This window comes from Netta rufina (assembly GCF_964035555.1).
Source record: "Netta rufina genome assembly, chromosome: 13".
Classification (NCBI taxonomy): domain Eukaryota; kingdom Metazoa; phylum Chordata; class Aves; order Anseriformes; family Anatidae; genus Netta; species Netta rufina.
Window position 1 is genome coordinate 17,801,312 of NC_140136.1, and position 24,075 is coordinate 17,825,386.

General features: G+C 39.5%; 2 protein-coding genes across 3 annotated transcripts; both read right to left on the reverse strand.

Annotated features, from left to right (window-relative positions):
* Nucleotides 1–420: 420 nt before the first annotated feature.
* On the reverse strand, nucleotides 421–18,885 carry HEATR3 (HEAT repeat containing 3). Its single transcript, XM_084294527.1, has 15 exons — nucleotides 18,755–18,885; nucleotides 17,309–17,481; nucleotides 16,447–16,534; nucleotides 15,251–15,363; nucleotides 13,351–13,460; nucleotides 12,480–12,620; nucleotides 11,406–11,689; nucleotides 10,617–10,707; nucleotides 7,499–7,656; nucleotides 6,393–6,475; nucleotides 5,993–6,129; nucleotides 3,610–3,698; nucleotides 2,613–2,756; nucleotides 2,337–2,513; nucleotides 421–1,413 (listed from the first exon to the last, which is right to left on the reverse strand). Exons 1-15 carry the CDS (start codon nucleotides 18,857–18,859, stop codon nucleotides 1,294–1,296), a joined length of 2,013 nt encoding a protein of 670 aa, XP_084150653.1. The 5' UTR covers nucleotides 18,860–18,885; the 3' UTR covers nucleotides 421–1,293.
* A 131-nt stretch (nucleotides 18,886–19,016) lies between these two features.
* Nucleotides 19,017–23,875, reverse strand: CNEP1R1 (CTD nuclear envelope phosphatase 1 regulatory subunit 1). 2 transcript variants are annotated; one of them, XR_014618821.1, is made up of 7 exons: nucleotides 23,764–23,875; nucleotides 22,230–22,301; nucleotides 21,145–21,218; nucleotides 20,707–20,816; nucleotides 20,535–20,589; nucleotides 20,098–20,288; nucleotides 19,017–19,386 (listed from the first exon to the last, which is right to left on the reverse strand). XR_014618821.1 is itself a non-coding variant. In XM_084294559.1 (6 exons), the coding sequence occupies exons 1-6, from the start codon at nucleotides 23,786–23,788 to the stop codon at nucleotides 20,247–20,249; spliced, it is 378 nt and encodes a 125-aa protein (XP_084150685.1). In that variant the 5' UTR covers nucleotides 23,789–23,875; the 3' UTR covers nucleotides 19,017–20,246. The 2 variants fall into 2 exon arrangements, 1 of the variants encoding a protein (XP_084150685.1); XM_084294559.1 differs by having other exon boundaries at nucleotides 19,017–20,288.
* Between the last annotated feature and the right edge of the window lie 200 nt (nucleotides 23,876–24,075).

Sequence of the window (24,075 nt, forward strand, 5' to 3'; positions counted from 1 at the left end):
TAACAGGAATTTCATGCTGTGGAGCTGCTTAAAACTCAGTTTTCACTCCCCCTTGCTTGCATTTGACAAAACACAGTATGTCAGATTTATTTTTTTTTTTAAATCAGCCATTTGCAAGTTTTCTGGCCAGTTCCAAAGCCTGCTTTCCAAACTAACAGACTGATATCTAACAAACTGAGTAAATTTGGTGTTTGCCGTTCCATGCTAACACCACAAGCAGAATCTTGCCAAAAACTAGATGTCTATTTTAACGGAGGGAGGAGGGGCGTCCTACTTCAAAAGCCAGTATAAAAAATGCATTTTCCTGAAAAGGTAAAAATAAAACCCCTTGAAGTATACATGTATGAGTATCTTGTTCACAGATACAAAACCAAAACTTTGGATATATGGGAGTGCACATACAGTCTCTTCATGAATCAGTGACATTTTTGAAAACAGTTTCTGTATTTTACAGCTTAAAAGTTTCTATCACAAATATTTAAAAAAAGATTTTCAGCAGTTATAAAATTACTTTAGATAATACCTCAGTATAACAAAATATTTTTATTATGTTTACTACTTCCCTGAATTCAAATTCATCCTGATGTAGAATTACAAGGAAGAAGGTACATCGGGAGACTTGATTTTCTGAAACACTAATCAAATTAAAAACATGAAACTGTTTAAGAATAGCATCCTCTTAGACCAATTTCAAGAGTGAAAAGCTATCATACCAAATTTGTCATAAATGAAGCAAACAGTTTCCTCTTTGATAAACTTTACGCAGCAACAGATCCAAGTGCTGATAGTAATCTATACACTGTCGCACACTTCCCTTGCGAATCTTGCCATAAGTGCCTGTGCAATTCCAGAAACAGTTAAGAGCAAATGGCAAATAGGCACATCCTGCCACTGCTCAATTCCCTCAAAATAACTTCAGTGTCCTGTTCCCCCCACCTTGATCTAGGGCATATCTGACAATATTCTTTAAATTACTTTTTCATGCAATTGTACTTGTCCACCAGGATACATGACAGTTTCTAAACAATGACAGTGGTGCTATTTACAGATCTCAGGACTGCAAAAGCACATTATTATCACTGCTAACATTTAATCTCAAAGTATGCTATGCATTTTTATGCTGTCGTGACTTACATATTGCATCAACCCAGGAGTATAAAATACTGAACGTTTAAAAATCTAATGTGAACATGAAAGCACAAACTGTTCTGCTCAATACATTTTAGAAGTTCAAAATGGTTATATTTTTGGAAAACATTTTGCAATAAGGAAACCTTAAAGTTCCTCGATGTTTCAAGTTGGGTTTTTGCCTAGCGTCTCCTGATATGCAATGAATCTTCTCAAATTCATCTTCACATTGTCAAGAACACAGAGCTGATCTGTACTACATTGTTCTTTGCCTTCTTTTCGCATCTGCAAAACCAAAAAAAATAATACATATTTTAATAATGGAGAAGCTTTTCCATTAGATCACCAGAAGTTTCTAACAATTGCATGGAGGTTCTCTAGCAAGGCACACTATCTGTGCCTTTTAAGAACACCCACATATTTACGTGCGCACATTCACAGCTAGCAAATACTTCTGCAAGTAATTTACAATACATCTCTGCCTAGAACTATACTACTACTGGCATCCTATTTTGCTCATAAATCTGATACATACATTTATTAACTGTAGCTTTTTAAATTAAAGACCTTACACATCTAACTAACCAAACACCTGTAGCACTGTCAAGTATTTATTTTATATGCACACAAAATGTGCTTAGTTCTAAGACTACAGAAGTCATTCCTCAGGCTTCATCTGAGTGAAAAATAATGCACTGGAGATCATTTTCTATTTAAGCTGAAGTTCAAATTAAAAACACATCTTAGAATTTTATCTGTGTAGCTCTTGAAAATACAGCATAATTGAGCAGCAACAGAACCGAAATATCCACCTGCGACTACATCAAGTCAAAAACAAAAGACGTCAGTGTAACTTCAGATAGGAGTTCTCTCTCTCCCACCAAATCACCTGTTCTCCAGAGACATCTGAAGGATTAATTTTACAACAGTTTCAGGAAAGTAGTCATTTGGACATCAGTAACGCTGATAGTGTATCACAGATGTTGCAATGCTCATGCTGTGCTGATACCTGAATGGTTCCATGAACTGCAAGGTAAGTACATTTCTTCTGCTTTAAAGTAGGATAGCAGGAATTCAATTATTTGTTTTCGTTTTTCCCCCATGATCTTACAAAGTCACACAGTCCAGATAATTATCCCTCTGCCAGCCCGCAAACCCTAACCCACATCATGTGTCGAGATACTGAGCTGGCTGCATCCGATGCCTACCCTCAATTTGAACACTGGCTGAAATTCTTTCAGTGCTGGGAGCAACTTCATCTGTACCGCTGCTTTTTCTGCTTCTTTACCATCTGCAAATACATCAAAAAGCGCATCCAAGGCTTCTCCTGCTACTACAAGAGAAGATTCCTTCATAGCAACCTCAAGAAGAAATTTTCCAATCATCTGAAATAAGAAAAAAAAGATTTTTCAAACAGTACTTGTGAAAATTTAAAGAAGTATCAAAACAGTTTCAGACTTAAAACACAAAATTTGCTTTTTCACCTTTAGTGTTTCAGCTGTATCTTGTAATTTTGCCAGGACACTGCCAGAAATTCCAAGGATGCTCACCACATTCACTCTAACACTGGCATTGCTGCTGTGAATACCAGCTTCGCATAAAGCCAGTAACTGCTCAGGAGTCATACACTGTTTAGCAATGGAGAGGAAAGGGAAAATAAATAATAATTAAAAAAAAATTAAAATTTACACTTCCAGGGAAAATTTCAAATATGACATTTCGGTAATCTGCTTCTACTGACCACACAGGTAGATTTGTAACAGAGAAACAGAAATTCCTATATTATAAAAATCACACACATTCTGAAAGTGTAATCAACAATACAATAAAGTTACACTTTCCTTTTCAGCTTGTTAAGTTGTTTCTCCCAGAACATAACCAAGGCCATTAGAAAGTTGAAAAAATGGTTCTGAGCCCAGTAAGATTTTCACAAATTTACCTACTAGCTCAATAGCTATTCCTAGCTCATTATAACTTATAGAAGCTCTTTTTCAGTTTAAAGACAGAAAGGACCTGCAGACCACCTAGTATTACCTTTTATAACAAATTATTTTGCTTCATTTCTATGCTTACCTCATGTTAGATGTTGGACATCTATGTCCAACAAAGATTCTAGAAGAACAATCAGCTTCAACTGGGTGACATCAGGAAATAAAGACTCAGTACGTGTAGGTGGTAATGTAGTAGATGAAATATTTGTCATTATATCCATCTCATCTCAAAGAGACTACCTGGGTTTTTTATTGCTATTTTGGTTTTGAAATACACTTCACTGAAATTTAAGTGTTATGAAGCATATATATAGCAAAGTATTCCTGTAAGGTCCAGGGAAAATATAAAGTCTGAAAGTACAGATTTTAAAATCATTCGGTGTTCACAATTACAGATTAACTCATGTAAGTGATTTTGTTTCAAAAACATTTCAGCACAATCTTACATTAATTTTAATCTACCGCAGCAATTGAGCTTGAAACCTCTTACCTGGGAGATGTTCTTTGATGCCATTGTTTGTAAAAGAGCCCTCAAAGCACTGGTTATGGCTTCCAGGAAGTCTGTGTCTTCAGGGAGTTCTGTCAAAGAATTGAACCCAAAGCCAAAAGTTAATCACAAAGATAAAGGATTATGAAGCAAAGAAATATGAATTCCTTAATTGTTCCTCCACATACTACCACAAACAGGAAGAGCTAGATTTTCAGAGACTGGTCTTTGTAGGTTGTAACCATTGTGAATTTTTAAATTCAGTATTAATTGCATCTGGAAGATAGATCATAGTTCTTTATGGTCTTTATTTTTAGGCACACCCCTGGTTAAGACATTTGCATGACCTAAGATATAGTATAAACCACCACACTCAGAATAGCAGCTTGAAAACTTGGTGTTACATGCGGGCCGTATTACATGAACAGAAAACCACAAAAGCTGATTGAAGCTTTAGCTGCCTTCTTCTAAGTAAGCTTTTTTAGACACCCAGAAGATTGGACTCTTTCCAACTCATGTAAAGAGCCTGTTTTCTAGTGGTTTAATAACCTTTTAGAAATGTACAAGTCAAACACTGTTTTCCTGTTTAACTAAAAAATCATCAGTAGAAGCATCTTCAGCGCATGTTCTGCATTTCTTGAAGCTTTTATTTTCCTCTGTGTTCTTATTTTCTGGACTATTCCAGAACCAGAAACTCTCGTTAATTTAATATGCATCTCTGCCATCCCCATGTATGCAACTAGATTGTTATGCCTTTTTTCACCCTGTAAACCACAAAATTCCTTCTAATCACTTGTTGGTGTCTGATCAGCTCTAACTGGCAGTTTCCATTAGATAGCATTTAACTATTAAAAATGTTAATGAAAATGGACATGGGCCATTAAGCTAATTTATAAGTATCCTCTGTGTTCAGCTAATCATTTCTCCAGTTTCATCTAAGAACTTTCCAACTACTGCAAAGTAAAATATCTTCATATTTATTTTCATTTCCTGCATTTTGTTTTTTTTCCAAGTACTGTGCTCTGATCATATCCTTTTAATGTGGCATCTTGATTTAAAAAAGCATGTCTTAGAGGCAGTTGCATTCCAAGCAATAATGCAGTGTCATACTATACAAGTAAGGACTGCAAACACCATATTTGTGGCTACAAATGAAGACACTCGAAGGAAGAGAAGAAAACCAAGCCTCTCAAGCTTCTAAAAGACAAGAAATGACAAAGCCATACATATGCTATGCTTCAACAGATCCATTTGAGGAAAAATATTTTCTGTCACTTTTGAGATTTGGCAGGCTTTTCCAGCCTCTAAGAATATCTCTGATTTATTGATGAGCCATACCACTGACCCTAAAACAGAAACACATTAGTAAAATAGTTTGAATGAAGCAGCCTATCAGGGAACCAGATCACTGACTTGGAACCAGATTTTTTTTTTAAAGACTCAGTTCAGCTTCTCTACTGTTAGCAACTGAGATCACAGAGTAAATGGTCCAACATGAATTACTGGAATGACAGTGATCCAACGTAAGAGATTACAGGAGGTAGTCGGAAATGCTAACTGCTGCATATCTGCATTAGACCAACACAGCATCTCCAGGAAATAATGTGTCTTGGAGGAATCAGGGTGGATGCATTATAGTGATCACCAGGATATACTTGATATTTTAAACCAATATCACTTTTAGAAAAACGAAATATCCAATTTATTGTCTTCTCCATTCAAACTGAATCACCGTCATAACAGGAAGATAAGCAGCTTTCATATTTAGTCATAAAAACTTTGCTCACTTTCTTTTTGTAAATATAATTTCAATGAACTGTGCAAATCATACGTGTAATATATGTCCTGGAGACAAGAAGGCTGCTATCTTCCCTACTGTAATAAGAACATGCATTATGGAGATCCTTACAATAGCCACTTCTACCATAATTTCGTATGATTCCTAGGAAAAAAAAAAAAAAGATGTAAAGAAGTTTCAGATACCCTTTTTTTTTTTCATACGGCTGTTTAGGCTAGTTTCCACATTTAAAAGGAAAATGTCTCTTTTTCATGACTTGGCTGATCAATGAAAAATTGCTATTACCAACAAATACGACCACGCAAGCCGTTCTGGTCTCACAGCAAAGCAGGATTCATTTGCTTTAGTGAATTTCTTCTCACACGTACAGACATAAGCCAGCCTTGCATTAGAAGCTTACTTGCTCAAAATTCAATTTGGGTGAACACGTGTCAGGATACACTGTTCTGTTAGCACACTTCCAGCATTCAGAATCCTTATTTTGAAAGGGCAAGGGAATAAATTTAATAATAAAATGGCAATAAAACTTAATGTACATAGCTACCTTATATCTATACAATAGGTTAAGCACATCTTGGAACATCTTACCTGTTTTAGAAAAGACCAGCTGTGAAAGGTGCTGTGCAAGTGACTGAAGTGCTGAAGCTCCACCAAGACAATCCACATCTGACACTAATAAAATGCTATGAAGACATGTTAAAGCTCTACACTGCACTGTGTTCAGTCTGAAACAAACATAAGAAAAATGCACTTAGCAGATCTTTGTAAATAAATGTTGAAATACAAAGAAGGATCTTGAATTAAGCAAATAAAGCTGTGAACTGGTGTGCAGTTTACACGAAGATTTGTACCTCCTTATTGAAAATCACTTATCAGATGTGCCATTTTCCAGATCTTAAAAGCAACCCAAAGATGGACAATCCTTCTAAGAATTCTAAAACAACTGAATATACATTAAAAATAGCAAGAGAGACAACGAAATTCCTACTTTTTAATTAATGGTTTCCAAGACGGATTGTGCATACAGATGTCTAGAGCAACACTGTTCGGAAAAGCAGTTTTTTCAAGAATCTGGGGAGGGGAAAAAGAAAGGTTTAGCAATAAAGCTTATTTATTTATTTAAGTGTGGGGAGGGGGAAGACCAAAGTTTTAGCTTAATGTCAAACAGATACCTCAAATCCAAGTATTTCATACATGACTATCTTCCAAGCTTTGCAGGCAGCAAAGGTCTCACTTGCTAAAACTGCCAGAATCTTCCTCAAACACTCAAACAGAGCAATTACACACTGGTTCATCACAGCATATCTTAAGTATCTAACTATACTGAACAAAATGTAATTTTCTAGGTCTCTGCTATATCTATTTATTTATTTAAATCTTTCTTCTCACAGATTCTGTTTCAGAACTTTCATATAGCTACAAATCTAAAAGATCTTGACATGAATCTTAAGTCTGCTTGCTATAAAGTGCAAAAAACCCTGAATGTTTTTACCTCAAGTCTCGTGTCACAATTCTATCACGATGTTGAACTACCTTATTAACTGATTCAAGTCAGGAATGTTATCTTTACAACCCCAGATAAGAATGACCAAAACAGTTCTGGAACAAGAAAACCTGCATTCTTGTTGGTGTCAAATACTGTACCCCACGTATAAAATTGAGTGAAAGAGGAACTTGTCATTTTTCAGTGCTGACTGCTGTTGTTCACATAGGTTACTTCTATTTGCCTTAGGTAACATGGAAATTTGGCACCCAAGCTCCTACTCAAAGTTCCCTTCCTTTTTTTTTGCAAGTCATCTTTCCATGTGAAATCAAGAAATAGCCACTGTATTTTGGAAAAGCCAAATTAATTAAAAGACAAAACTGCAAGACTTCAGAAACAAAAATGTTCCATTCCTACTTACGTTATTTACGTCAAGACAATTAATGTAATGACGCTACACCTCTAGGACAACAGAAAAAATAAGCTAAACTGTCTTCAAAAAAAATGTTCCTCTTCTTCAGATGGACTGGGATAGTTTGTTTGCCTAACCTGGGATACAAAACAGGCACAAATCCAAGATTGTACCATGTGTTGGAAACAAAAGACAATACCTTCTTTGGAATAAGGTTGTTCAGAAATGCTGAGTGAACCTCATCAGAGAGGCATAGGGGTGACATCAGCAGCCCACTGCCCTCATTGTAAGAATTTTCCATAAACAGGTCACTTTCATCACTGCTGGAGAGTTCTTCCCATTCATCATCGGAGGGATCTGAAAACAAAAGAGAGGCTTGCAAATGTGACAGTACTCATGCAATAGGTACCCCACTTCTGAATTATACTTGGCTCCAGCTCTTGGTTTAAGAGTCTTAAGTTCTAGTGCTCTAACAAACAGCACATAACCCAAGAACCATTAAGCAACAGGTATAAATACAGAACCACTTTTGCTTAAATTGTTTTATTTAAAAAAAATACTCATTTTATATTCACTCAGGGAACAAGTATTCTTATCAAAGTGGTTCTCCATACACAGACACCTCATTCTCTGGTATTAACTATGCTTGACTTCGAGATATCAAATAACATAAAAAAGAAGCACTTCATAAGAAACATAAAACATTTACTAAGATTTTTTTATTTGGATTGTACCAGTTTACTTTTTGGGATAGATTCAAGCATGAAAATACCCCAGTTTCACCTATTTACAACTTGTAATCAGTTTAAGGTACCTGTTTTTTCTCACAGTCCTGAAGCCACGGACAGATACCCTGTAACTGGATGCTAACTGGACTGGATGAAAATGCTGCTGTCTCTACAGCAAAGCCAGTGAAAAGGAAATCACGACAACAAAGCAAGGCAAAGCAATCCAAACTCTCTCTGTTAGCCATTTCAGGCAACATATTTTAAGTAACTTAAACTAAGTTTATAGTTATTAACCTAAACTGGGTTATAACCTAAACTTATGATTTACTATCCTAGCAGATCTGGAAGGTCAGCTATAGGAAGAGAATTATCAATGAGCACAGCTACAGCAAATCTGCCTATGGCTAAAAGCTGATTTGACCTGATGGGCACAATCTAAGTCTATCATCTACATATAAACTGGTATTTCCATGTCCACAGGGTTTACACTGATTTATCTGAAGTTGTTTTAGATCTAGTTACATTTTAACTGGTGCAAAATTGGTGTTTACACAAGCCCTAAGTCTACAGGCTGGAACGATCCTCCTCATTGAGGGATGAAAGTTCTGCTTCTATGAAAAGGTCAGGATATTTAACTACTATGAAAAAAATATATATTCATTTCCATGTAATTTGTCTGACAATAAGTTCATGTGTGATTCAGTTACTAACATAGCCGTGCACTTTTCCTGTGGCAAAAGGCCAATTATTTCACTTAAAATACAGTAAGAGGTCTAAAAGAACGCATGTCACCTGCACTGTGCAGTGTTTTAAGAACTTGTTTCAAGGTGATGACTATTGTTTGTGATACAAATTAACTTATGAAGCTGTGGCCACTTGATACTATAAGCACAAGAAGCTGCCCATGTTAACACCCAATTCGATCCACCCCCATAACACGTTGGTGTTACTAGTCTTCAGCCCCACTAGAACAACAAACATAAAAACAAAGCCCACATGCCCCTTTTAGTCAGCCTCCTGCTGCTTCTACAAAAAAAAAAAAAAAAAAGAAGTTTCCAAGTTTTCACCTGCAAAGAAAAAAAAACTAATTTGAAAATTAAATGACCACTATACTAGCTGACCATGCTTCAGCAAAGACAATGGCAGTGTTATCACAGCTCACAGTGAGCAGGGCAGAGCAGAAACTGGACTCCAGAACATCAGCCCACAACTAAGATCAGGTTTCTTGTAACATTCTTGGAAATACAGGAGCATTTCCAATGGCAATCCTATCTTAACTAGGGCTGGCAACCTACGAACCACAAATTGGACAGTGATGCCAGAGTCTCCTGATTCCTTCCTGTGTCCCTGTTAAGGGGGGGAGCACTTTGTTTCTCCTTCCAAATGCCAGCCAGCACTCAGGAGAACATCTCTTCACTAGCCTAGTTATCTCCCTTAGTTCTTCAGCAAACCAAGTGTTTCTATGAACTCAGCCTAACGGCTAAAGCTATTTTAGTCATCAAATAACTTGAAAATTAAATGAACAGCTGCCTCTGGATTCCTCTTAATTTCTACCAACTATACTTCTGTCTGCCCATGAATGGGTAAAGTAGTGTAGTGAAATACAACACAATCAACCTTACATTACACTGAGTGAATGGCAGAATATGCAGCTTATCCACAAGAGATTTTCCAATTAAAGGGGAGAGCTTATGAATTACAGCTCATTAGATGAGAAATGCAGCTATGAAAGGAGCTTCATATACTAGGTGCAAAATTTCCTTGTGCTGCAAGAGAAAAAAAATCACCATTGGGAATATCTGGGTATTACTGTGGATTTTATTATTAGAACCTGCAAGATTTACTTACAAAGTTATCTCCACAATTACTTTTGCATCAGGCTCATGAATTGTATTAGTAATTAAAATGTTTGGTTTTGAGTTTTTAAACAGAACTTGAGAATCACTTGTTTTCCTGAAGATTTGGCATCAAAACTTAAAGTTTATAGAAGAATATAGAATATCTTTTCCCTATTCCACCTACCCACAATAACAGCATTAAAAAAAAACAAAAACAAAGCTCTTAAAGGCAGAACTCTTAACAGTCTACATCTGCATTGCTACTAGAGTTTCATGCAAAAGCCATCTCTTCTTCTTTTGCCACATTTGTAATATCAAAACTAAATCAAACCTAGTACATTTCTCTGCTTAAAAAAAATGATGCCCCAGTCCTGTAATAGGATTCACACCCATACTGTATCAGATTAGCACTTAGACCAGACTAACTGAACAAAGAATTTGCTGCAAGACTTTTTAGGAAATGTATCTTCGGCAAAAGAACTATGAACAAAGCCTTCCTCTTTAAATCATATGACATCTGTAGTAACAAGCAAAAAAACATGTAAGCAATAGATGTTATTTAAATGAGAAAAATACTTAAATTAGTAATAGAATTAATTCTTGTGATTCTCAATCAGATGAGGAAATCAGGGAGACAAATCTATGTGCATTCACCCTTAAAGGCTACGACCACCAAATAGCAAACTATACATGACATATCTCAGAAACAAAAGCAACATTAACACTTGCAATGAAAGAGATTCCTACAAACCTTCACTGCAGCACATATTAACAATGATTTCCAAAGCAGTCTGCTGAGCCATCAGTAAGGCTGTCACTTCTTTCAGTTCCCATTTATCAGACTAAAAAAAAAAAAAAAAAGTGCAAAATTTAATTTTGGAAAACAACATTTCAGTGCAATTTCAAGTACCTAGACTGTCAGTGAAAAATACTACCCAGCCATTTCCTCTTCTCACACCCCCACCAAAGCTTTTTAAAATGAGCTAAGAGGCATTATCTATCATCTTTCTGTCAGATGTTTCAGATGACCAGCTGTACTAGTGAACAAATTTTACTTTTAAAAATGCCATCTGCACTAAAATCATAACAGAAAAGACTACTAACATGTTACCTAAAGCCCTAACAAAAATATTTATTTCTGTTTTCTTTTCACATATGGAACAGCAAATGCATTTGGTAAACTCTCAGCAATCTCCACTCGTGATTGAATAGTTACAACCATTAAACATCTCGCTCGTCTTATGCAGAGATCAGGAATTTTCTGCGCTAGCTACAGGTAAAACTATTGGGTTAGCATATACTTCCCGCTAGATGGAACAAATGGAAATGTGCTTTCGTTATCCGTTGCTCAACTTGACCACATCTGAACAATTTGTGCTGAAATTCTCCGTGCTCACCTTTGAAGTCCTAACTAAAACAGACAAGCCACTTGGGAGTTCAGATTATTAACAGTAGTAGCCAGTTACTCTGGCAAACCCTAGTCAACAACAGCCAGACGCTCAAATGCATTAAGCTCTCAGAGCCAGCCAGCCACACTTACTGGAAGTAGGTCTGAAATGTCGTGTTCTCTTCTGACTTTTCCTTTTGGTATTTCTTCCATGTCATCATCTTCACTTACAGCACAGTTGTCTATAACATCACTCATGTTTTCCTCAGTTTCTGCCTCTGCAGCAAGCTTTAACCTGTTTTTTTCAGCTTCATTCATACGAATAATTGTTTCGCCAGCATCTATTGCTAATGATTCTGAAAAAATCTTCAGGATTGCATTAACCATGCTTCCCAGGCTGCCTGGTGGAATTGTGTCCTTGATATTCCAGATGGTGCCTAAGCACAAAATAGTTGAAACGTAAAAATGCATTAAAGTGCTCAATTCCCAGCTCTTTAAGAGCCACGTACTTAAACAAGTTACAATACTCAGTGCTTATATTTCAGTATGAAACTTCAAGTCCTTTCTCCACAGATTTGCATTTTTTCCTGTTTATATCTGTAATAATGTCCAGATCATAAGCTCAAGTAAACTCTAGCACATAAGAATACACGCAGTATTTTTAAGGAGTAACCTTGATGACACTTTTGACTTGTGACAAAAAAAGAAAAATCCAGGAGATTACCACATTTTAAGGACTCTCAAAATTAAACTAATTTATTCCATTTCCATATTAAAAATCACCGTAGTTAAGCATTTGAGGTAGAAAGGATGATGCAAGACATAAAACATGAGGTAAACAGCTTATACCTGTTAAGATCAAAACAATTCCTGTACTATTAATTATTGACTCATTTTACCGGTGAAAACCAAACGAACCTTCAAAATGGGTTATCATGCTGAAGAGGTACCAAATTCAGAATCAAGCAGTTGAGACAGTTCTTAAACTATCTACAGATATTTGGAACTATCTTTCCCTCCAAAACACCACAGAACACAAGCCCAAGGGGCAGAAATAACCTTATGAACTGTCTATACAGGTTTTGCTTATAGCTAGGTGATAGCACAGTACCTCAACTGGGTATCAAGATGATAGCAGATTAAAAGACTAAATCTCACATCTTTCCCACCCTCTATTACTTCCTGTGCTGTCCAACACAAAAGAACGAATGCCCTCAAACATCATACCTGCTATCAGTGTTCTCAGAAGTACGTGCTTCATTGTGGTCTCTGGACACAACATCACAGTTTCCAATACTTGCTGTGCAGAGGCATTGAATGAAGAAAGAAGATCTGGATTATCTTCCGTCACTGCCTGTAAGCAGTTAGCTGTAGCGAACAAAAAAAAAAAAAGATAATTCACAAACCCAATAGTAGCTTTCAGTCTCCTAAAAGAATGCACTGTACTCCTAAAAGCTGGAGTAATTAAATACAAACAGGAAAAAACCTGTGCTGCAGCATCCTATTGTAATGGTATAACACTGTCCTTCACAAATTGTTTTAGATTAACAGCCATCCTCCAGCAAACCTGTACGTAATACAGGAGAGAACAGTACCACCACAGACACAGGACTAGCTGGATCAGTTCCAGCTACATAAAATTCAATTTCTCTGCCATATACTGATTAGGAAAAACACCAAAAAACATTCCAAGCACATACACAACCAAGACCCTTATGTAAGACCATAACAGCAATACTACTAATAAAGATATGATCACAATGGTAGGAGTCATTTGGTTTTGTTTTTCAGATGGCCTATGTACTTTGCTCTACCAAAAAAAAAAAAAAAAAAGACATCCTCATCCTCCCTCAACTATTTTCTTTCCACAATTTTTTTTCTCCCATGTAACAATCAATGCTTCATTCCCCTTCAGATTGAAAACAAAGAGAAAATATGTCAAATTCTAAGTGATGTACTGTTCAGGAAGGAATTCAGTCCTATATTCAGTGTACAGTTTAAGTAACAGGTGCATTATGCAATCAATTTGACATCAGTACTACATTCAGATCGTAAAGAAAGAATATCTTTAGACCTTTATCTTCTGTTTACCACTTACCAACTGAAATAGCCAGGTCCACATTTGTGGAAAATTTCTTCATGTAATGTAACACAGCCTCCAAACACCCTTCTTTAGTGAATATGGACACTGCTGTACTGTTGCATTCACTAATGCATAAAAAAAGGTCAATAAAATACTTTTCCCAGGAAAAAAAAAAAAAGTTATTGTAACAACATCTTAAGTAACATGTACTCAGTATTTCTCACATTTATATTTTTAAAACCTACCTAAGGTTAAAACCTACCATACACTTTAGCCAAAGAGCTGCCCCTCATTACTGAGGTTATGGTCAACTGTACATAAAATGGAAAGCGGCTGGAATACCTCTGAGGAAAGCTGCCTTCTGTCAGCTGCTTCCTCATACACCTTATTCAGGAGTTTATTAGCCTAAGTGCATTCTCTTGTGAACAGAGCCAGCCTGCGTGTAAAAGGCAGCTTACAGCTGCAGGCTACGAGCCAGCCCAGGGCTTTCTGCACCCGTGGATGACTTCATCCGCAAACACACCAGTAACAGAAGGGGCTGCTGCCTCTCATATCAAAAGAGTCGTTTAATCTAGAAAATGACCACTGCTTGACATTCAGAAATGCATCTTAAATGAGTATTAAATGCAACATTCACTTCAGTTAACAACTGTGGGATTTGTATTTCTTCTAGCTTCCACAGCCACTTCTGTTTTTTACCAAAACATGAATGCAAGACAAATTCTAGCTAGAACAGCATTGGACCTGACTAGCTACAGCGTTCTTACAATATTTTCAAAAGTAAATTTTTGATCTCATTAGCAACACCAGCTCCAATTTTATAAGTACCAAACTTAGCACTGATGCCAACAGTTCACGGTCATAGCCACAGAGTTCAAAACACAGAAGTGATTTACAGCACGCTTAATGATTACAGTTCCTGTTCCAAAGCACTTATGTCTACAAAGGCAATTAAAGAAAATGAACACACACAAAAATTTAGTTGACTCAGAGTTACAAGGGGTCACATTATCTGTAAGGTGCTGCGCAAGCAGTTTCTGTACTGTTCTACATGTCAACCTCCCCCCCCCCCAGAAAAATAAAAAAAAATTAAAAATAAGGCCTCAAGCCAGCAGCCATACAGAGGCAACTCTATTGAAATACTGTGCAGTACAAACCACAATTCTGTATGGAGCAAACAGCAAAATGATGTGCAATTGTTACAAAGTGAGGAGAAACAATACAAAATTCAAGAACTTGTGTAAGGGGTTTTTATCACTTCAATATTTATAGCCATTTCTGTATGAATAGCGTTGCTGTATCTCTTTTACCCAGCGTTTCCAATGTAAATTACTATTTGAGCTATTCATATTCTCTTCTCACAAAATCATGCAGACTTTTTTTTTTTTTTTATCAGTGCCTCAGTCACTGTAGGGTAGTTGTTCAAGTACTTACTATAACTTTTGATGAGGTCTGCAGAGGAAATAAAATAAATTAAAAAAATCCTCTAAAAGCCATCTCCTGTATCGTAGTATGGATCTACAGGAGCTGCATGCAAGACAAGAAAACTCAAACTGTCCAAGTGTCTTCAAATGTGCTATGACAGAGCACATTCAGAAAACAGTATCTGAACTTAGAAGGATCAATAGAAAGAAAACTTTGTCACTCTCCTGAAACTAATTAGCAGCTTTGTATATTTCTAAAATCTTTCACTTACAAATTTATTTTCTATCATAGGGTATTTTTGCATTTCAGTTGTGGACTCGCCACTTATTAGCAAGACATGTAGGAGCTACACAGGCAGAAATCAGAATCTGCAACTGAACACATCTTCTCATGCAAGGACAGACGTTTCTTTTCTGCCTCGATTACCACACTCTTTCAGGAGCAATTTCATTTAGCTCTTCTGAGAGGCAAGTGTTAACATCGAACTTACCATACATTCCACAGCAAGTTAATAGCCTCGTTGGCTATGTCTTCAATGTAATTTTTGTTCATCTCTCTGCATTTCTTTGGAGAGATCTGGTTAGCATCTAGTCCAGTGCTACACTACAACCAAATAAGAGAACCGGGGTTGGGAAGCAAGCCAAGAAGAAAAGCAAAAACTTAAAATGTTTGAAGCAGAGGGAATTGAGAGATCTCTCATGAAGTGTTTAATATCAGAAAACCTGACTAGTTTTCTATTCTCTATGAAAACCGAGTCACAATGGAATTGAATCATTGATTTTTTTTTCTCCTGTAGAAACAGACTCCTACAGTACTTGCTTCGCATTCAGACTTCAGAAACTTTTCACAAACAAATGCTTGGCAATTTTAGAAGCTGAAATGTCATTTCTTGCTAATACAGTGGGTATGCAATTTTCAGCAGTTTTAATCACAAAGGCTAATTTGCTATCTATATTGCTGTGCTTTACAACAATACTATTACCCTTATTTTAAAATGGGGAAGAAACATACAGAAAATGATGGTATTTCTCAAGACTGCTCAAAGACAGCAGGTGACAGAACTCAATGCAATTTCCAAACTGCACTGCAAAACCTGGACCAAACAGAGAACAGGTATTCAGTACAGATTATTCTACAAAAGCAGCAACTATTCAACTGTAAATTTAAGCTTTCATTGAGACAAAATGATTTACCAAAAGCCCTCACTAGAATAATGATGCAACATAAATCTTGTATCTAAATCTTGACCAACAGAACTGATTTGCCCTGAATGACACTCCGGACCCAAAATCTCCAGCCTACTTATGCAAAAATCATCCTATGCAGCACACCTCTCCATGGACCCAAGTTAGCAGGTCAAGAGGCAGAAGTAAGCGGTTTGAAATCTCTGGATTGATTTTTATCATGCTTTTGAAAGAGTCATACATATCAAGAGTTGTAGTAGTGTGTGTTTACTAGCAAATCCTAATGATGAAAAGGCAATGTATTCTATAAATTCACTTGGATGATATCCAAACATATAGCAATTAACAATCCTAAAGAGGAGATACATCTCCTGAAATATTCTTGTAAAGATCTTGCAAGTATCTTATCTTGAAAACAGATATAAAAAAATCGAACTATATTGGAAAAGAAGATAATTAAATGGCTAGATCAGTTTTAAAATCAGAACAAATATAAACATACCTCTTTCAGAAGTGCAACAAGAGGAGTCATGACGTCTTTTGTCACCATGTCATCACAGACTTCAAACCCTCCACAAGCACTCAGATTTCTGGGAAAAAAAATACATACTTTGGATCATAGTCAGTAGTTTCCAGGAGTATTTCAAAAACCTGTATTCAATGCTTTTTCTATAAAGGCAATGGTATATTTTGCATTAAAAAGGATCTGCTTAATCAGTATCTTTAGTCTCCTACCCCTTCCTAACGTAAAGAACTGAAGTTTGGTGTTAGAAAAAAAAGATTTATCTACTTGTCTAGCATAGCTAGGAGGCTTACCTAGTCTAAAACACACCTTCTGACAGCTAATTACATGGTATAAGATAAAATTTGAACATTATCAATTATTACCATTATGTTTCTGTACAAGTAGAGCAAGTTGCAGGTCTGAATAGAGAATGACAACTCAAAATGCTGCTAGTATTTAAAAGGCTACCAAAAAGTGACATACGTGCACTCTCCAGCTAATCCACTACTCCTGGGGTTATCAGGACACAAAATGCCACACCAGCAGCATTCAAGTTTTCTAGATTTCTTCACGTAACAGGTTTTCTTTCCTGAAGTAAAGTTGGAAAGCAATGCATCCCGCTGGCAGCAGCTAACTTTAACCCTATTCCTGACACTGAAGCCTGAGGGCACCCCATCAGGGCAAGAGAGTCCTCTCTCTCTCTAAGACTTCAACGGACTCAGGAATACTTACACAAAACGGAGTTGAAGCAAGAGAGGGAGGGAATTTAAGGTCATAGCTTTTAACAGGGGAAACTCATTCTCTTATTTATCACACCAAGAACACCTCGTTTTAACTCTGAATGTTAGCAACTGCTTACCGGAGAGCGCCCGCAGCTGTCTCACGAACAGCTAAACTGTGATCCAGCAGCATCGGTCCTAAACACCGGACAACATCTCTCTGCAAAAAGGCTGGGATTACGTGTTTCTGCTGCAGCAGCTTGGAAATACTGGCACAGGCATACTCTCTCACTTCAGCACTCGGATGTTGTAGCTAGGGGGACACAAACAGATCAAGGACAAGGGGAGAAGTAGCTGGAAGTTTTTTATCAAGTGAAACAGCTCATCTGCCTCTCAGTTTGTATATCACAGCACGGTAGCTCCTGCTTTATTGGTCCTGAAGAGAATCAAGAGCTTTCAGCTTCCACAGAAGTTTATAAATCTTCATGTGGGTTATGAGGTTATCTATAATGACTAGATAAATTGTGTTATGGGTGTTTAACAAGAGAGTAGTAGTTCAGACACAGATTTGACGCTAGCTGGCACTGGTGAGACCTTGCATCTACTTTTGTTTACCATGCTTAAAAAAACATGCACAGAACTAGGGGACAAATAGCATCAAGTATAACGGACGTAAGAAATAACACCAAAAGAACTGAAGAATCAAAAAATATGCAAACGCATAATAGCCCTTAGGTTAAAGGCATCTGGATAAAGAATACATGGAGCAACTGTTCTCCATGTCCACAAGACAACAGCAGCTCATAGCACAGCAGAGGTTTAGACGAGCTGTCAGAATTGAACACCATGAAAACAATAAACAAGCAGAACTGACTACCTGGAAGGCCATGGGGATTACTGACAACAAAACAGAGAAAATAAGCACCTGCTGAAGAGCAGAGTGGAAAAGAGTGGTGTGTCGTACCCCACAGACCTCCCAGCTCATCCTCACCCATGCATTGGTGTATTTCTGTACTTTTTTTGTTTTAAACCAGCAACAAGATTATTCCAGAAAAACGAGCAGTGATTTGTTCGATCTTTTCATTCAGGCGAAGTGACCAAAAGGGATTTATTTACGTAAGGGAAAGCAGCTTTTTAATATCAACCTAACGCATGCACAAGGAGGTTTAAGCTCCAGTTTTCACGTGTAACGCCCAAACCAAAGGAACGAGGCGAACGAGTGCCTGCAGCCAGCCATTTTCAGCACCTTGCCAGAGACTTCCCAGGGGCGGCAGATGCCCGCCGCTCTTCCCACCCGCACAAAACCCTCGGACGAGGCAGGCGGCGGCAGGACCGGCTTCAGAGCCCCCCCTCCCGGCCCGGCCCGCGCCTCCAGCAGCGAAGCGAGGCCCGGGGGGAGGCAGCGCCTGCAGTGGCGGGGCCAGGCGGCCGGGCACTGCCCCGCGGGAGCCGGGCAGGCACGGGGGGGGCTGCACGGGGGGACCCCGCTCCCCTCCGCGGTGCCCCCGCCCCGCCCCGCACCCCCGGGCGCAGCCCCGGGGGCCTCCCCCCGCCGCCACCGCCGCCGGGTCCGGGCCCGCGCTCACCTTCTCCAGCAGCTCGGCCGCCGGCTCCTCCTCGGGGTCTCCCTGCTCGGGGCCGCTGGGGGCCGGGGGGGCCCTGCGGAACCGCCGCGCCCGGCTCTTCCCCATGGCTCCGCGCCCGCCCGGCGCCGGCGCAGCCCCACGTGTGCGGCACGGCGCAGCCGCGGCTCGGCTCGGCTCGGCTCGGCACAGCCCGGCACGGCCCCGCCCGGCCCCGCCGCCCAGCGCCACCCCCAGGGCCCCGGAGCAGGAAGGAGGGCGCAGCTGTTTGTACAAAGGGTTTATTTCATCCACCTTTACCTACAAAACATACAGCAGGTACAAAGCACGGACGGGCAGAGGGACGAGAGGAAGGGGCAGGGATGATTTTTCATGTCACCGTTGACTCGGACAGGCTGCCTGTAAAAGTCCGGCCAGCTTGTAGTTACTGAAGGTGCGGCAGCTGTGCACTTGCAGTCAATTGAAAGAGTTCAAAACAATGAAAAAGGCACCTGAAACAGCTTCTACAACTCTTCACGGCCTAAGCTATTCAAAAAGTTACACTTCTCGCAGGTAACATCCACGCCTTGCTTTTAACACTCGGAATAACACCTCGTTATTTTATTGTGGCACGGTTTACGTTTTCTTCACCCAACCTGAAGCGACACATTTGGAATACTAGTTTCGTTTTCGGACTATCACAGCATAAAACCCACCCAGAATGGTCTTGTGAATTAAGACACGGTACAGTTTTACAATCACTTGGATGGTGCAAGCATATTTAAGACAATTCTTAAAATGTTAAAATCTTAAAATAGCAGTGTTGTGACCAGGTCAATCAACGAGCTGCATGTGACCACAACGAAAGTGGCTGGTGCACTCTATATACACACACAACTTGACAAATGTGATCCTCAACATATTTGTAAAGTTCTTAATTAGTAAGAGCAGTTCTCTCCAGCACAGACGGACAGACTTTCTGCAAGCCTTTTAACCAGTCCCAAAAAGTGACCAGGAGATAAGGACAGCTGTAATGAGTAAGTGTGCTAATAAAACGTCAGGAATGGTAAGTGTTCCTTTCAATACTGTTCATGAGAACAACAAAAAATCCATGTAGCATGTATTTTTTTTCCCTGAACATTGGCATTAGTCTGCTATTTACAACAGCTTACGAAGACGTAACACAAATGAGGTTTGATTTTCAAGTTCAACTTTATAACCAATTTACATACTTCTCCTGCATGTTCTGTTTTAGCTGAAGTAAAAAAGTGACATTAATACTGAAAAAGAGGTAATCAGAAGTAGCAAAAGCACTGATATGATAACAAAGAATTTGGATAAATATTCAAGAAAGTAATATTGCACACCTTCATTGTCAACTGTGTAAGACTCTCACTCCTAGGCAGTGACATCCAGTCCTGTTTGGGTGGTTTTGTTTTTTTACTGTCATACTACCTTAGAAAAAAGGTCATTTTTGGTTTCCATGGCAGTGGAAAAAACTGAAGGAAGACAGCCCTTATTGAACGTGAGGCCTAGGTTTCAAAATTAATTTTCCAGTCTGCAAGACAGAAAAAAAATAAAGTTTAGATCCTGAAAGCTGAGCCTAATAATTGCACTTCAATTTTACAGGCTATGTTTAAAAAGACACATGAAATACTAAGTGTTCTGTATTCTTTACACACACCCACATGATTGGATATGGCATACATAAGTGCTGTGCAGAAAAAAAACACCTTGCATGCCTTTTTGAATTACTGGCATCTTAAAAAAAAAAGGGTTTAGGCAGTGAACCACCAACACTTACATCATCACAGGACATGTTATATTCTGCCAGAACGGTTCGACATCGGGCTGCTATACTGTGTGCAGTGTGTCAAGGAAAGCAGCTAACGCTTGCACACGGTAAATATTAGCATATGCTAATGCCCCCACTAATAACTAAAGCACTTAACTTGACAAACATGATCAAAGGATACATTGACGGTGCCACAACTCTTTTATGTATTCCAGCAAAGAACAAGCCTATTAGGGTAATACAGCTAATTGTGAAAAATGGGTGATTCCAAAGCGATGTGAAAAAGGACACCTAGGAAAGAAATCAGATTAGTCCTAGCATTTACTTTCTTAAACCATACAGAAAGCTATCTTGTTCAATCAATTCAAAAAACACTGCTCTTAGGCATTTCTACACATTTGTGAGCAATTCTTTAGATACAGACTCACGTAGTAGCATTTTGGCAGGCTCTGTCCTAGGACATATTCCACAACTAGCCCAGCCAGCTCAAAAGCTGAAAATGATCTCCCGGTGTCATGGGAGAAGCACCTTTAGCCTTTTGCCTTTCAAGGCACTACAGCACTTAGCTGCAGCACCAAGCTACGAAGCAGATTAGCTTCAGGACTAACACAATCTTTACCTTTTGTGTCTCTGGGTCTATTAACCAGTTCCAAGCACCAGTTGCTGTGCAGACCGATACCACTATCAGAATCGCTGATAAAAGAAAGAATGAGAGCCATGAGCAGTCTACGTCACCTCATCAAAAAGCATTTATTTTTCAACAGTGGCTCTTAAGCATATTTTTTTGTGTGTAAAAGTACTTTCATTCAGTCTTCCTACATTTTAAATTAATTATATGTACTAAAAAGTTTCTGTATTCTATACAAAATATATTTCTGTATTTTGTATTATGGAATAATATTTCTGTATTTCTGCATGGAAACTTCAGCAGAACCTTAGAACCAAAAAGCAGTTATGTTTCTACCACGGACTACTGACCCCAAAATTGGAAGTATATCAAGGGAACGTTGCTTCCCTCATCCCCCTACTTCAAACTTTTCTGTTAGAACAGATGTGGACATATTCTGCCCTTAGTTCTTTCTGCTTCAAGCCTCACTGTTTTAATTTCTTCACCTTCTTTTTAATAGGGACTATCTAATGCAATCATGTTTGGTTCCGGTAACCAAAGTGACTAAGTAGGCAGTACAAGCCTGCAAAACAAACAAACAAACAAACAACAAATAAAGCAACAAAACGCAACCCAACAACAATCCAAAATAAAACAGGAAAAAAAAAAACACACAACATATTCATGTCCCAACTCCTTCCAGAATAATTCAGCCTTGAGCACATTCTGTCTTGCCCTCTGGCTAGAATATTAGTTTTAAAAACATATCTGCCAGGACAACTGGCACTGTGAATATTGGATATAAACTCACTCCTTTAATTCATACAACATTTTTTTGATTTGTCAAATTTGCATTCAGGCAACAGTGGAAATTGTCATTGGAGCCCACTACATGGTTTCTAAAGAACAATAACCAGGCAAACATTGAATTTTAACTGTAGGTTTACACATTACTGCCTTGTTGCAGAGTGTATGCATGCCATAAAGGGACTTTAAGCACAGATTTTTGTTTGGGCAAGAACAAATCAGAGACACACTGGCAAATCTAAAATGCTTGTAAAATAGAATCTTATTCATCCCTTGAATATCAAACTTACTTCTCCAACGTCCTGTAGCTGGTTGCAAACATGCAATATATTCAGTAAGTCTTCTTTCAAAAGCTTTGAGATCTGAGGAGGATACACAGCAAGCACAATTAGATCTTCATCTATTCAGTCAAATTGTGATGTAAAAGATCAAAGGAATTGACTTTTTCCCTGTGCACATCACTTTCTTAGATAGAGAAAACAACGCATTGATCATTCAGATGAAATGAAAATGAAAAGTAAAGTCAGAGTAGCTTCACGCAACTCTAGCAAAAATGCATAATGATGAAGGCATACTAAATGCAAGAAACATTCCCACTTATTGGAAGTAAAATCAATGTAGTTAAGAAACCGGAGTATTTTAGACAGCTTTTAAGAATACCTGGAGTTGGATTTAGAGTACTTTAAACAGCCCCTCCACGCAAATAAGTAACATATTTTAGAGTATTAAGTATATCAGGAAGCCAGTAAGTTCTATTATCTATATATCAGTGAAAAAAGAAAAAGAGGTTGGCAATTTGCTACTTGTTCAAGGGGTTATTTGTAGCAGTGTGGCTTTGAGGACTTTATTTTGTAGGCACCTTTAATGCCATATGACAGAGAGAGATACAAATATACATATAATCCCCACAGCAAACACTAGCTCACTGATCTTACTTCAGTTCTTTTTTTTCTTTAAATAGATGTTTCTCCTTATCACCATCATTTTTCCCCGAGGTCGTTGTTAAAAGATGAGCAGCATGTCAAATTTATACTTTTGATTTGTTTAAAAATCCTAGCCTACCACCCAACACTTGCCTACAAAGAGTGGTTTCACCTGCACTCTGTTTTAGATTCAAGCTTCTGTAAACCAAGGTCAATATTTGACAACATTCCGGTCAAAAACAGAATTCTCCCTGGCGTTAAATTTTTCATAGCATGAACACGCAGGCTTTCAGCTGAAACGTTTCAGTTAACGCCACTCTGAAAATCCTCTCCTCCAACTTAAAACTACCGCTAAGTTATTTGAAGTGCCACCACAAAGCGATTAGAGATCGAGATGAGAAGAAGCACACCTGCCGTGACCATTACTAAGGCATTTTTTCAGGTTTTACGCTTCCTCCCGGGAGGTCTGGAGGTGCACTCACGGAGGCAGGGCTGCAGCACCCTGCCCCTAACTGCTGCCAACAGCCCGGCACTCACGGCCCGGCCTCCGCCTCCCTCCTGGGGAAGCCCAGCCCAGCCCAGGCCGGCAATTACAGCCCAGTAACAGCTCCCCGCAACGGGGCACCGACACGCTCCGGGTCCGCAGCACCCGGCGGCACGGGGCCGGCTCCGGGCACCTCGGCCGTGGTAACGCGGCCCTGGCGCCGCCCTCACCGCCCTTCTGACAGGGAGCCCCCGGCCGGGCGCCGAGGCAGCACGGGCAGGGGCTGCCCGGCCCGAACGCCCCCTGCCCGCGGCCCCGCGCCCCGCCGGGCCCCGAGAGCCCGACCCCAGCCGGGGGGGAGCCGGGAGGGAGCCGGGGCCCCCCGTGTTGCTGTGGCGGCGCCCCCCGGGCACTCACCCTCGGCCTGCTCCAGGGAGTTCATGGCGGCGGCCGGGCAGCGGGCTGGCCCCTCACGGCACCGCGCCCCGCCGCCACCTCCACCGGCCGCCCGGTCCGGCCCCACCCCCCAACAATGCCGCGCCCTACTGGGCAGCCCCCCTCCCGCTCGCCACGCCCCCTTCAGTAAGCGCGGCTCCCATTCGCCCGAGCGGGCGCTAAGGGGCGGGGCTGAGGGCGGGGCTTGGTCAGTCGGAGGAGGCTGCAGCGGGGTGAGGAGCTCCGCGCGGCGGTGGCGCCTCAGAGCGCACGGCTCCGGGATGCGGCCCCTCA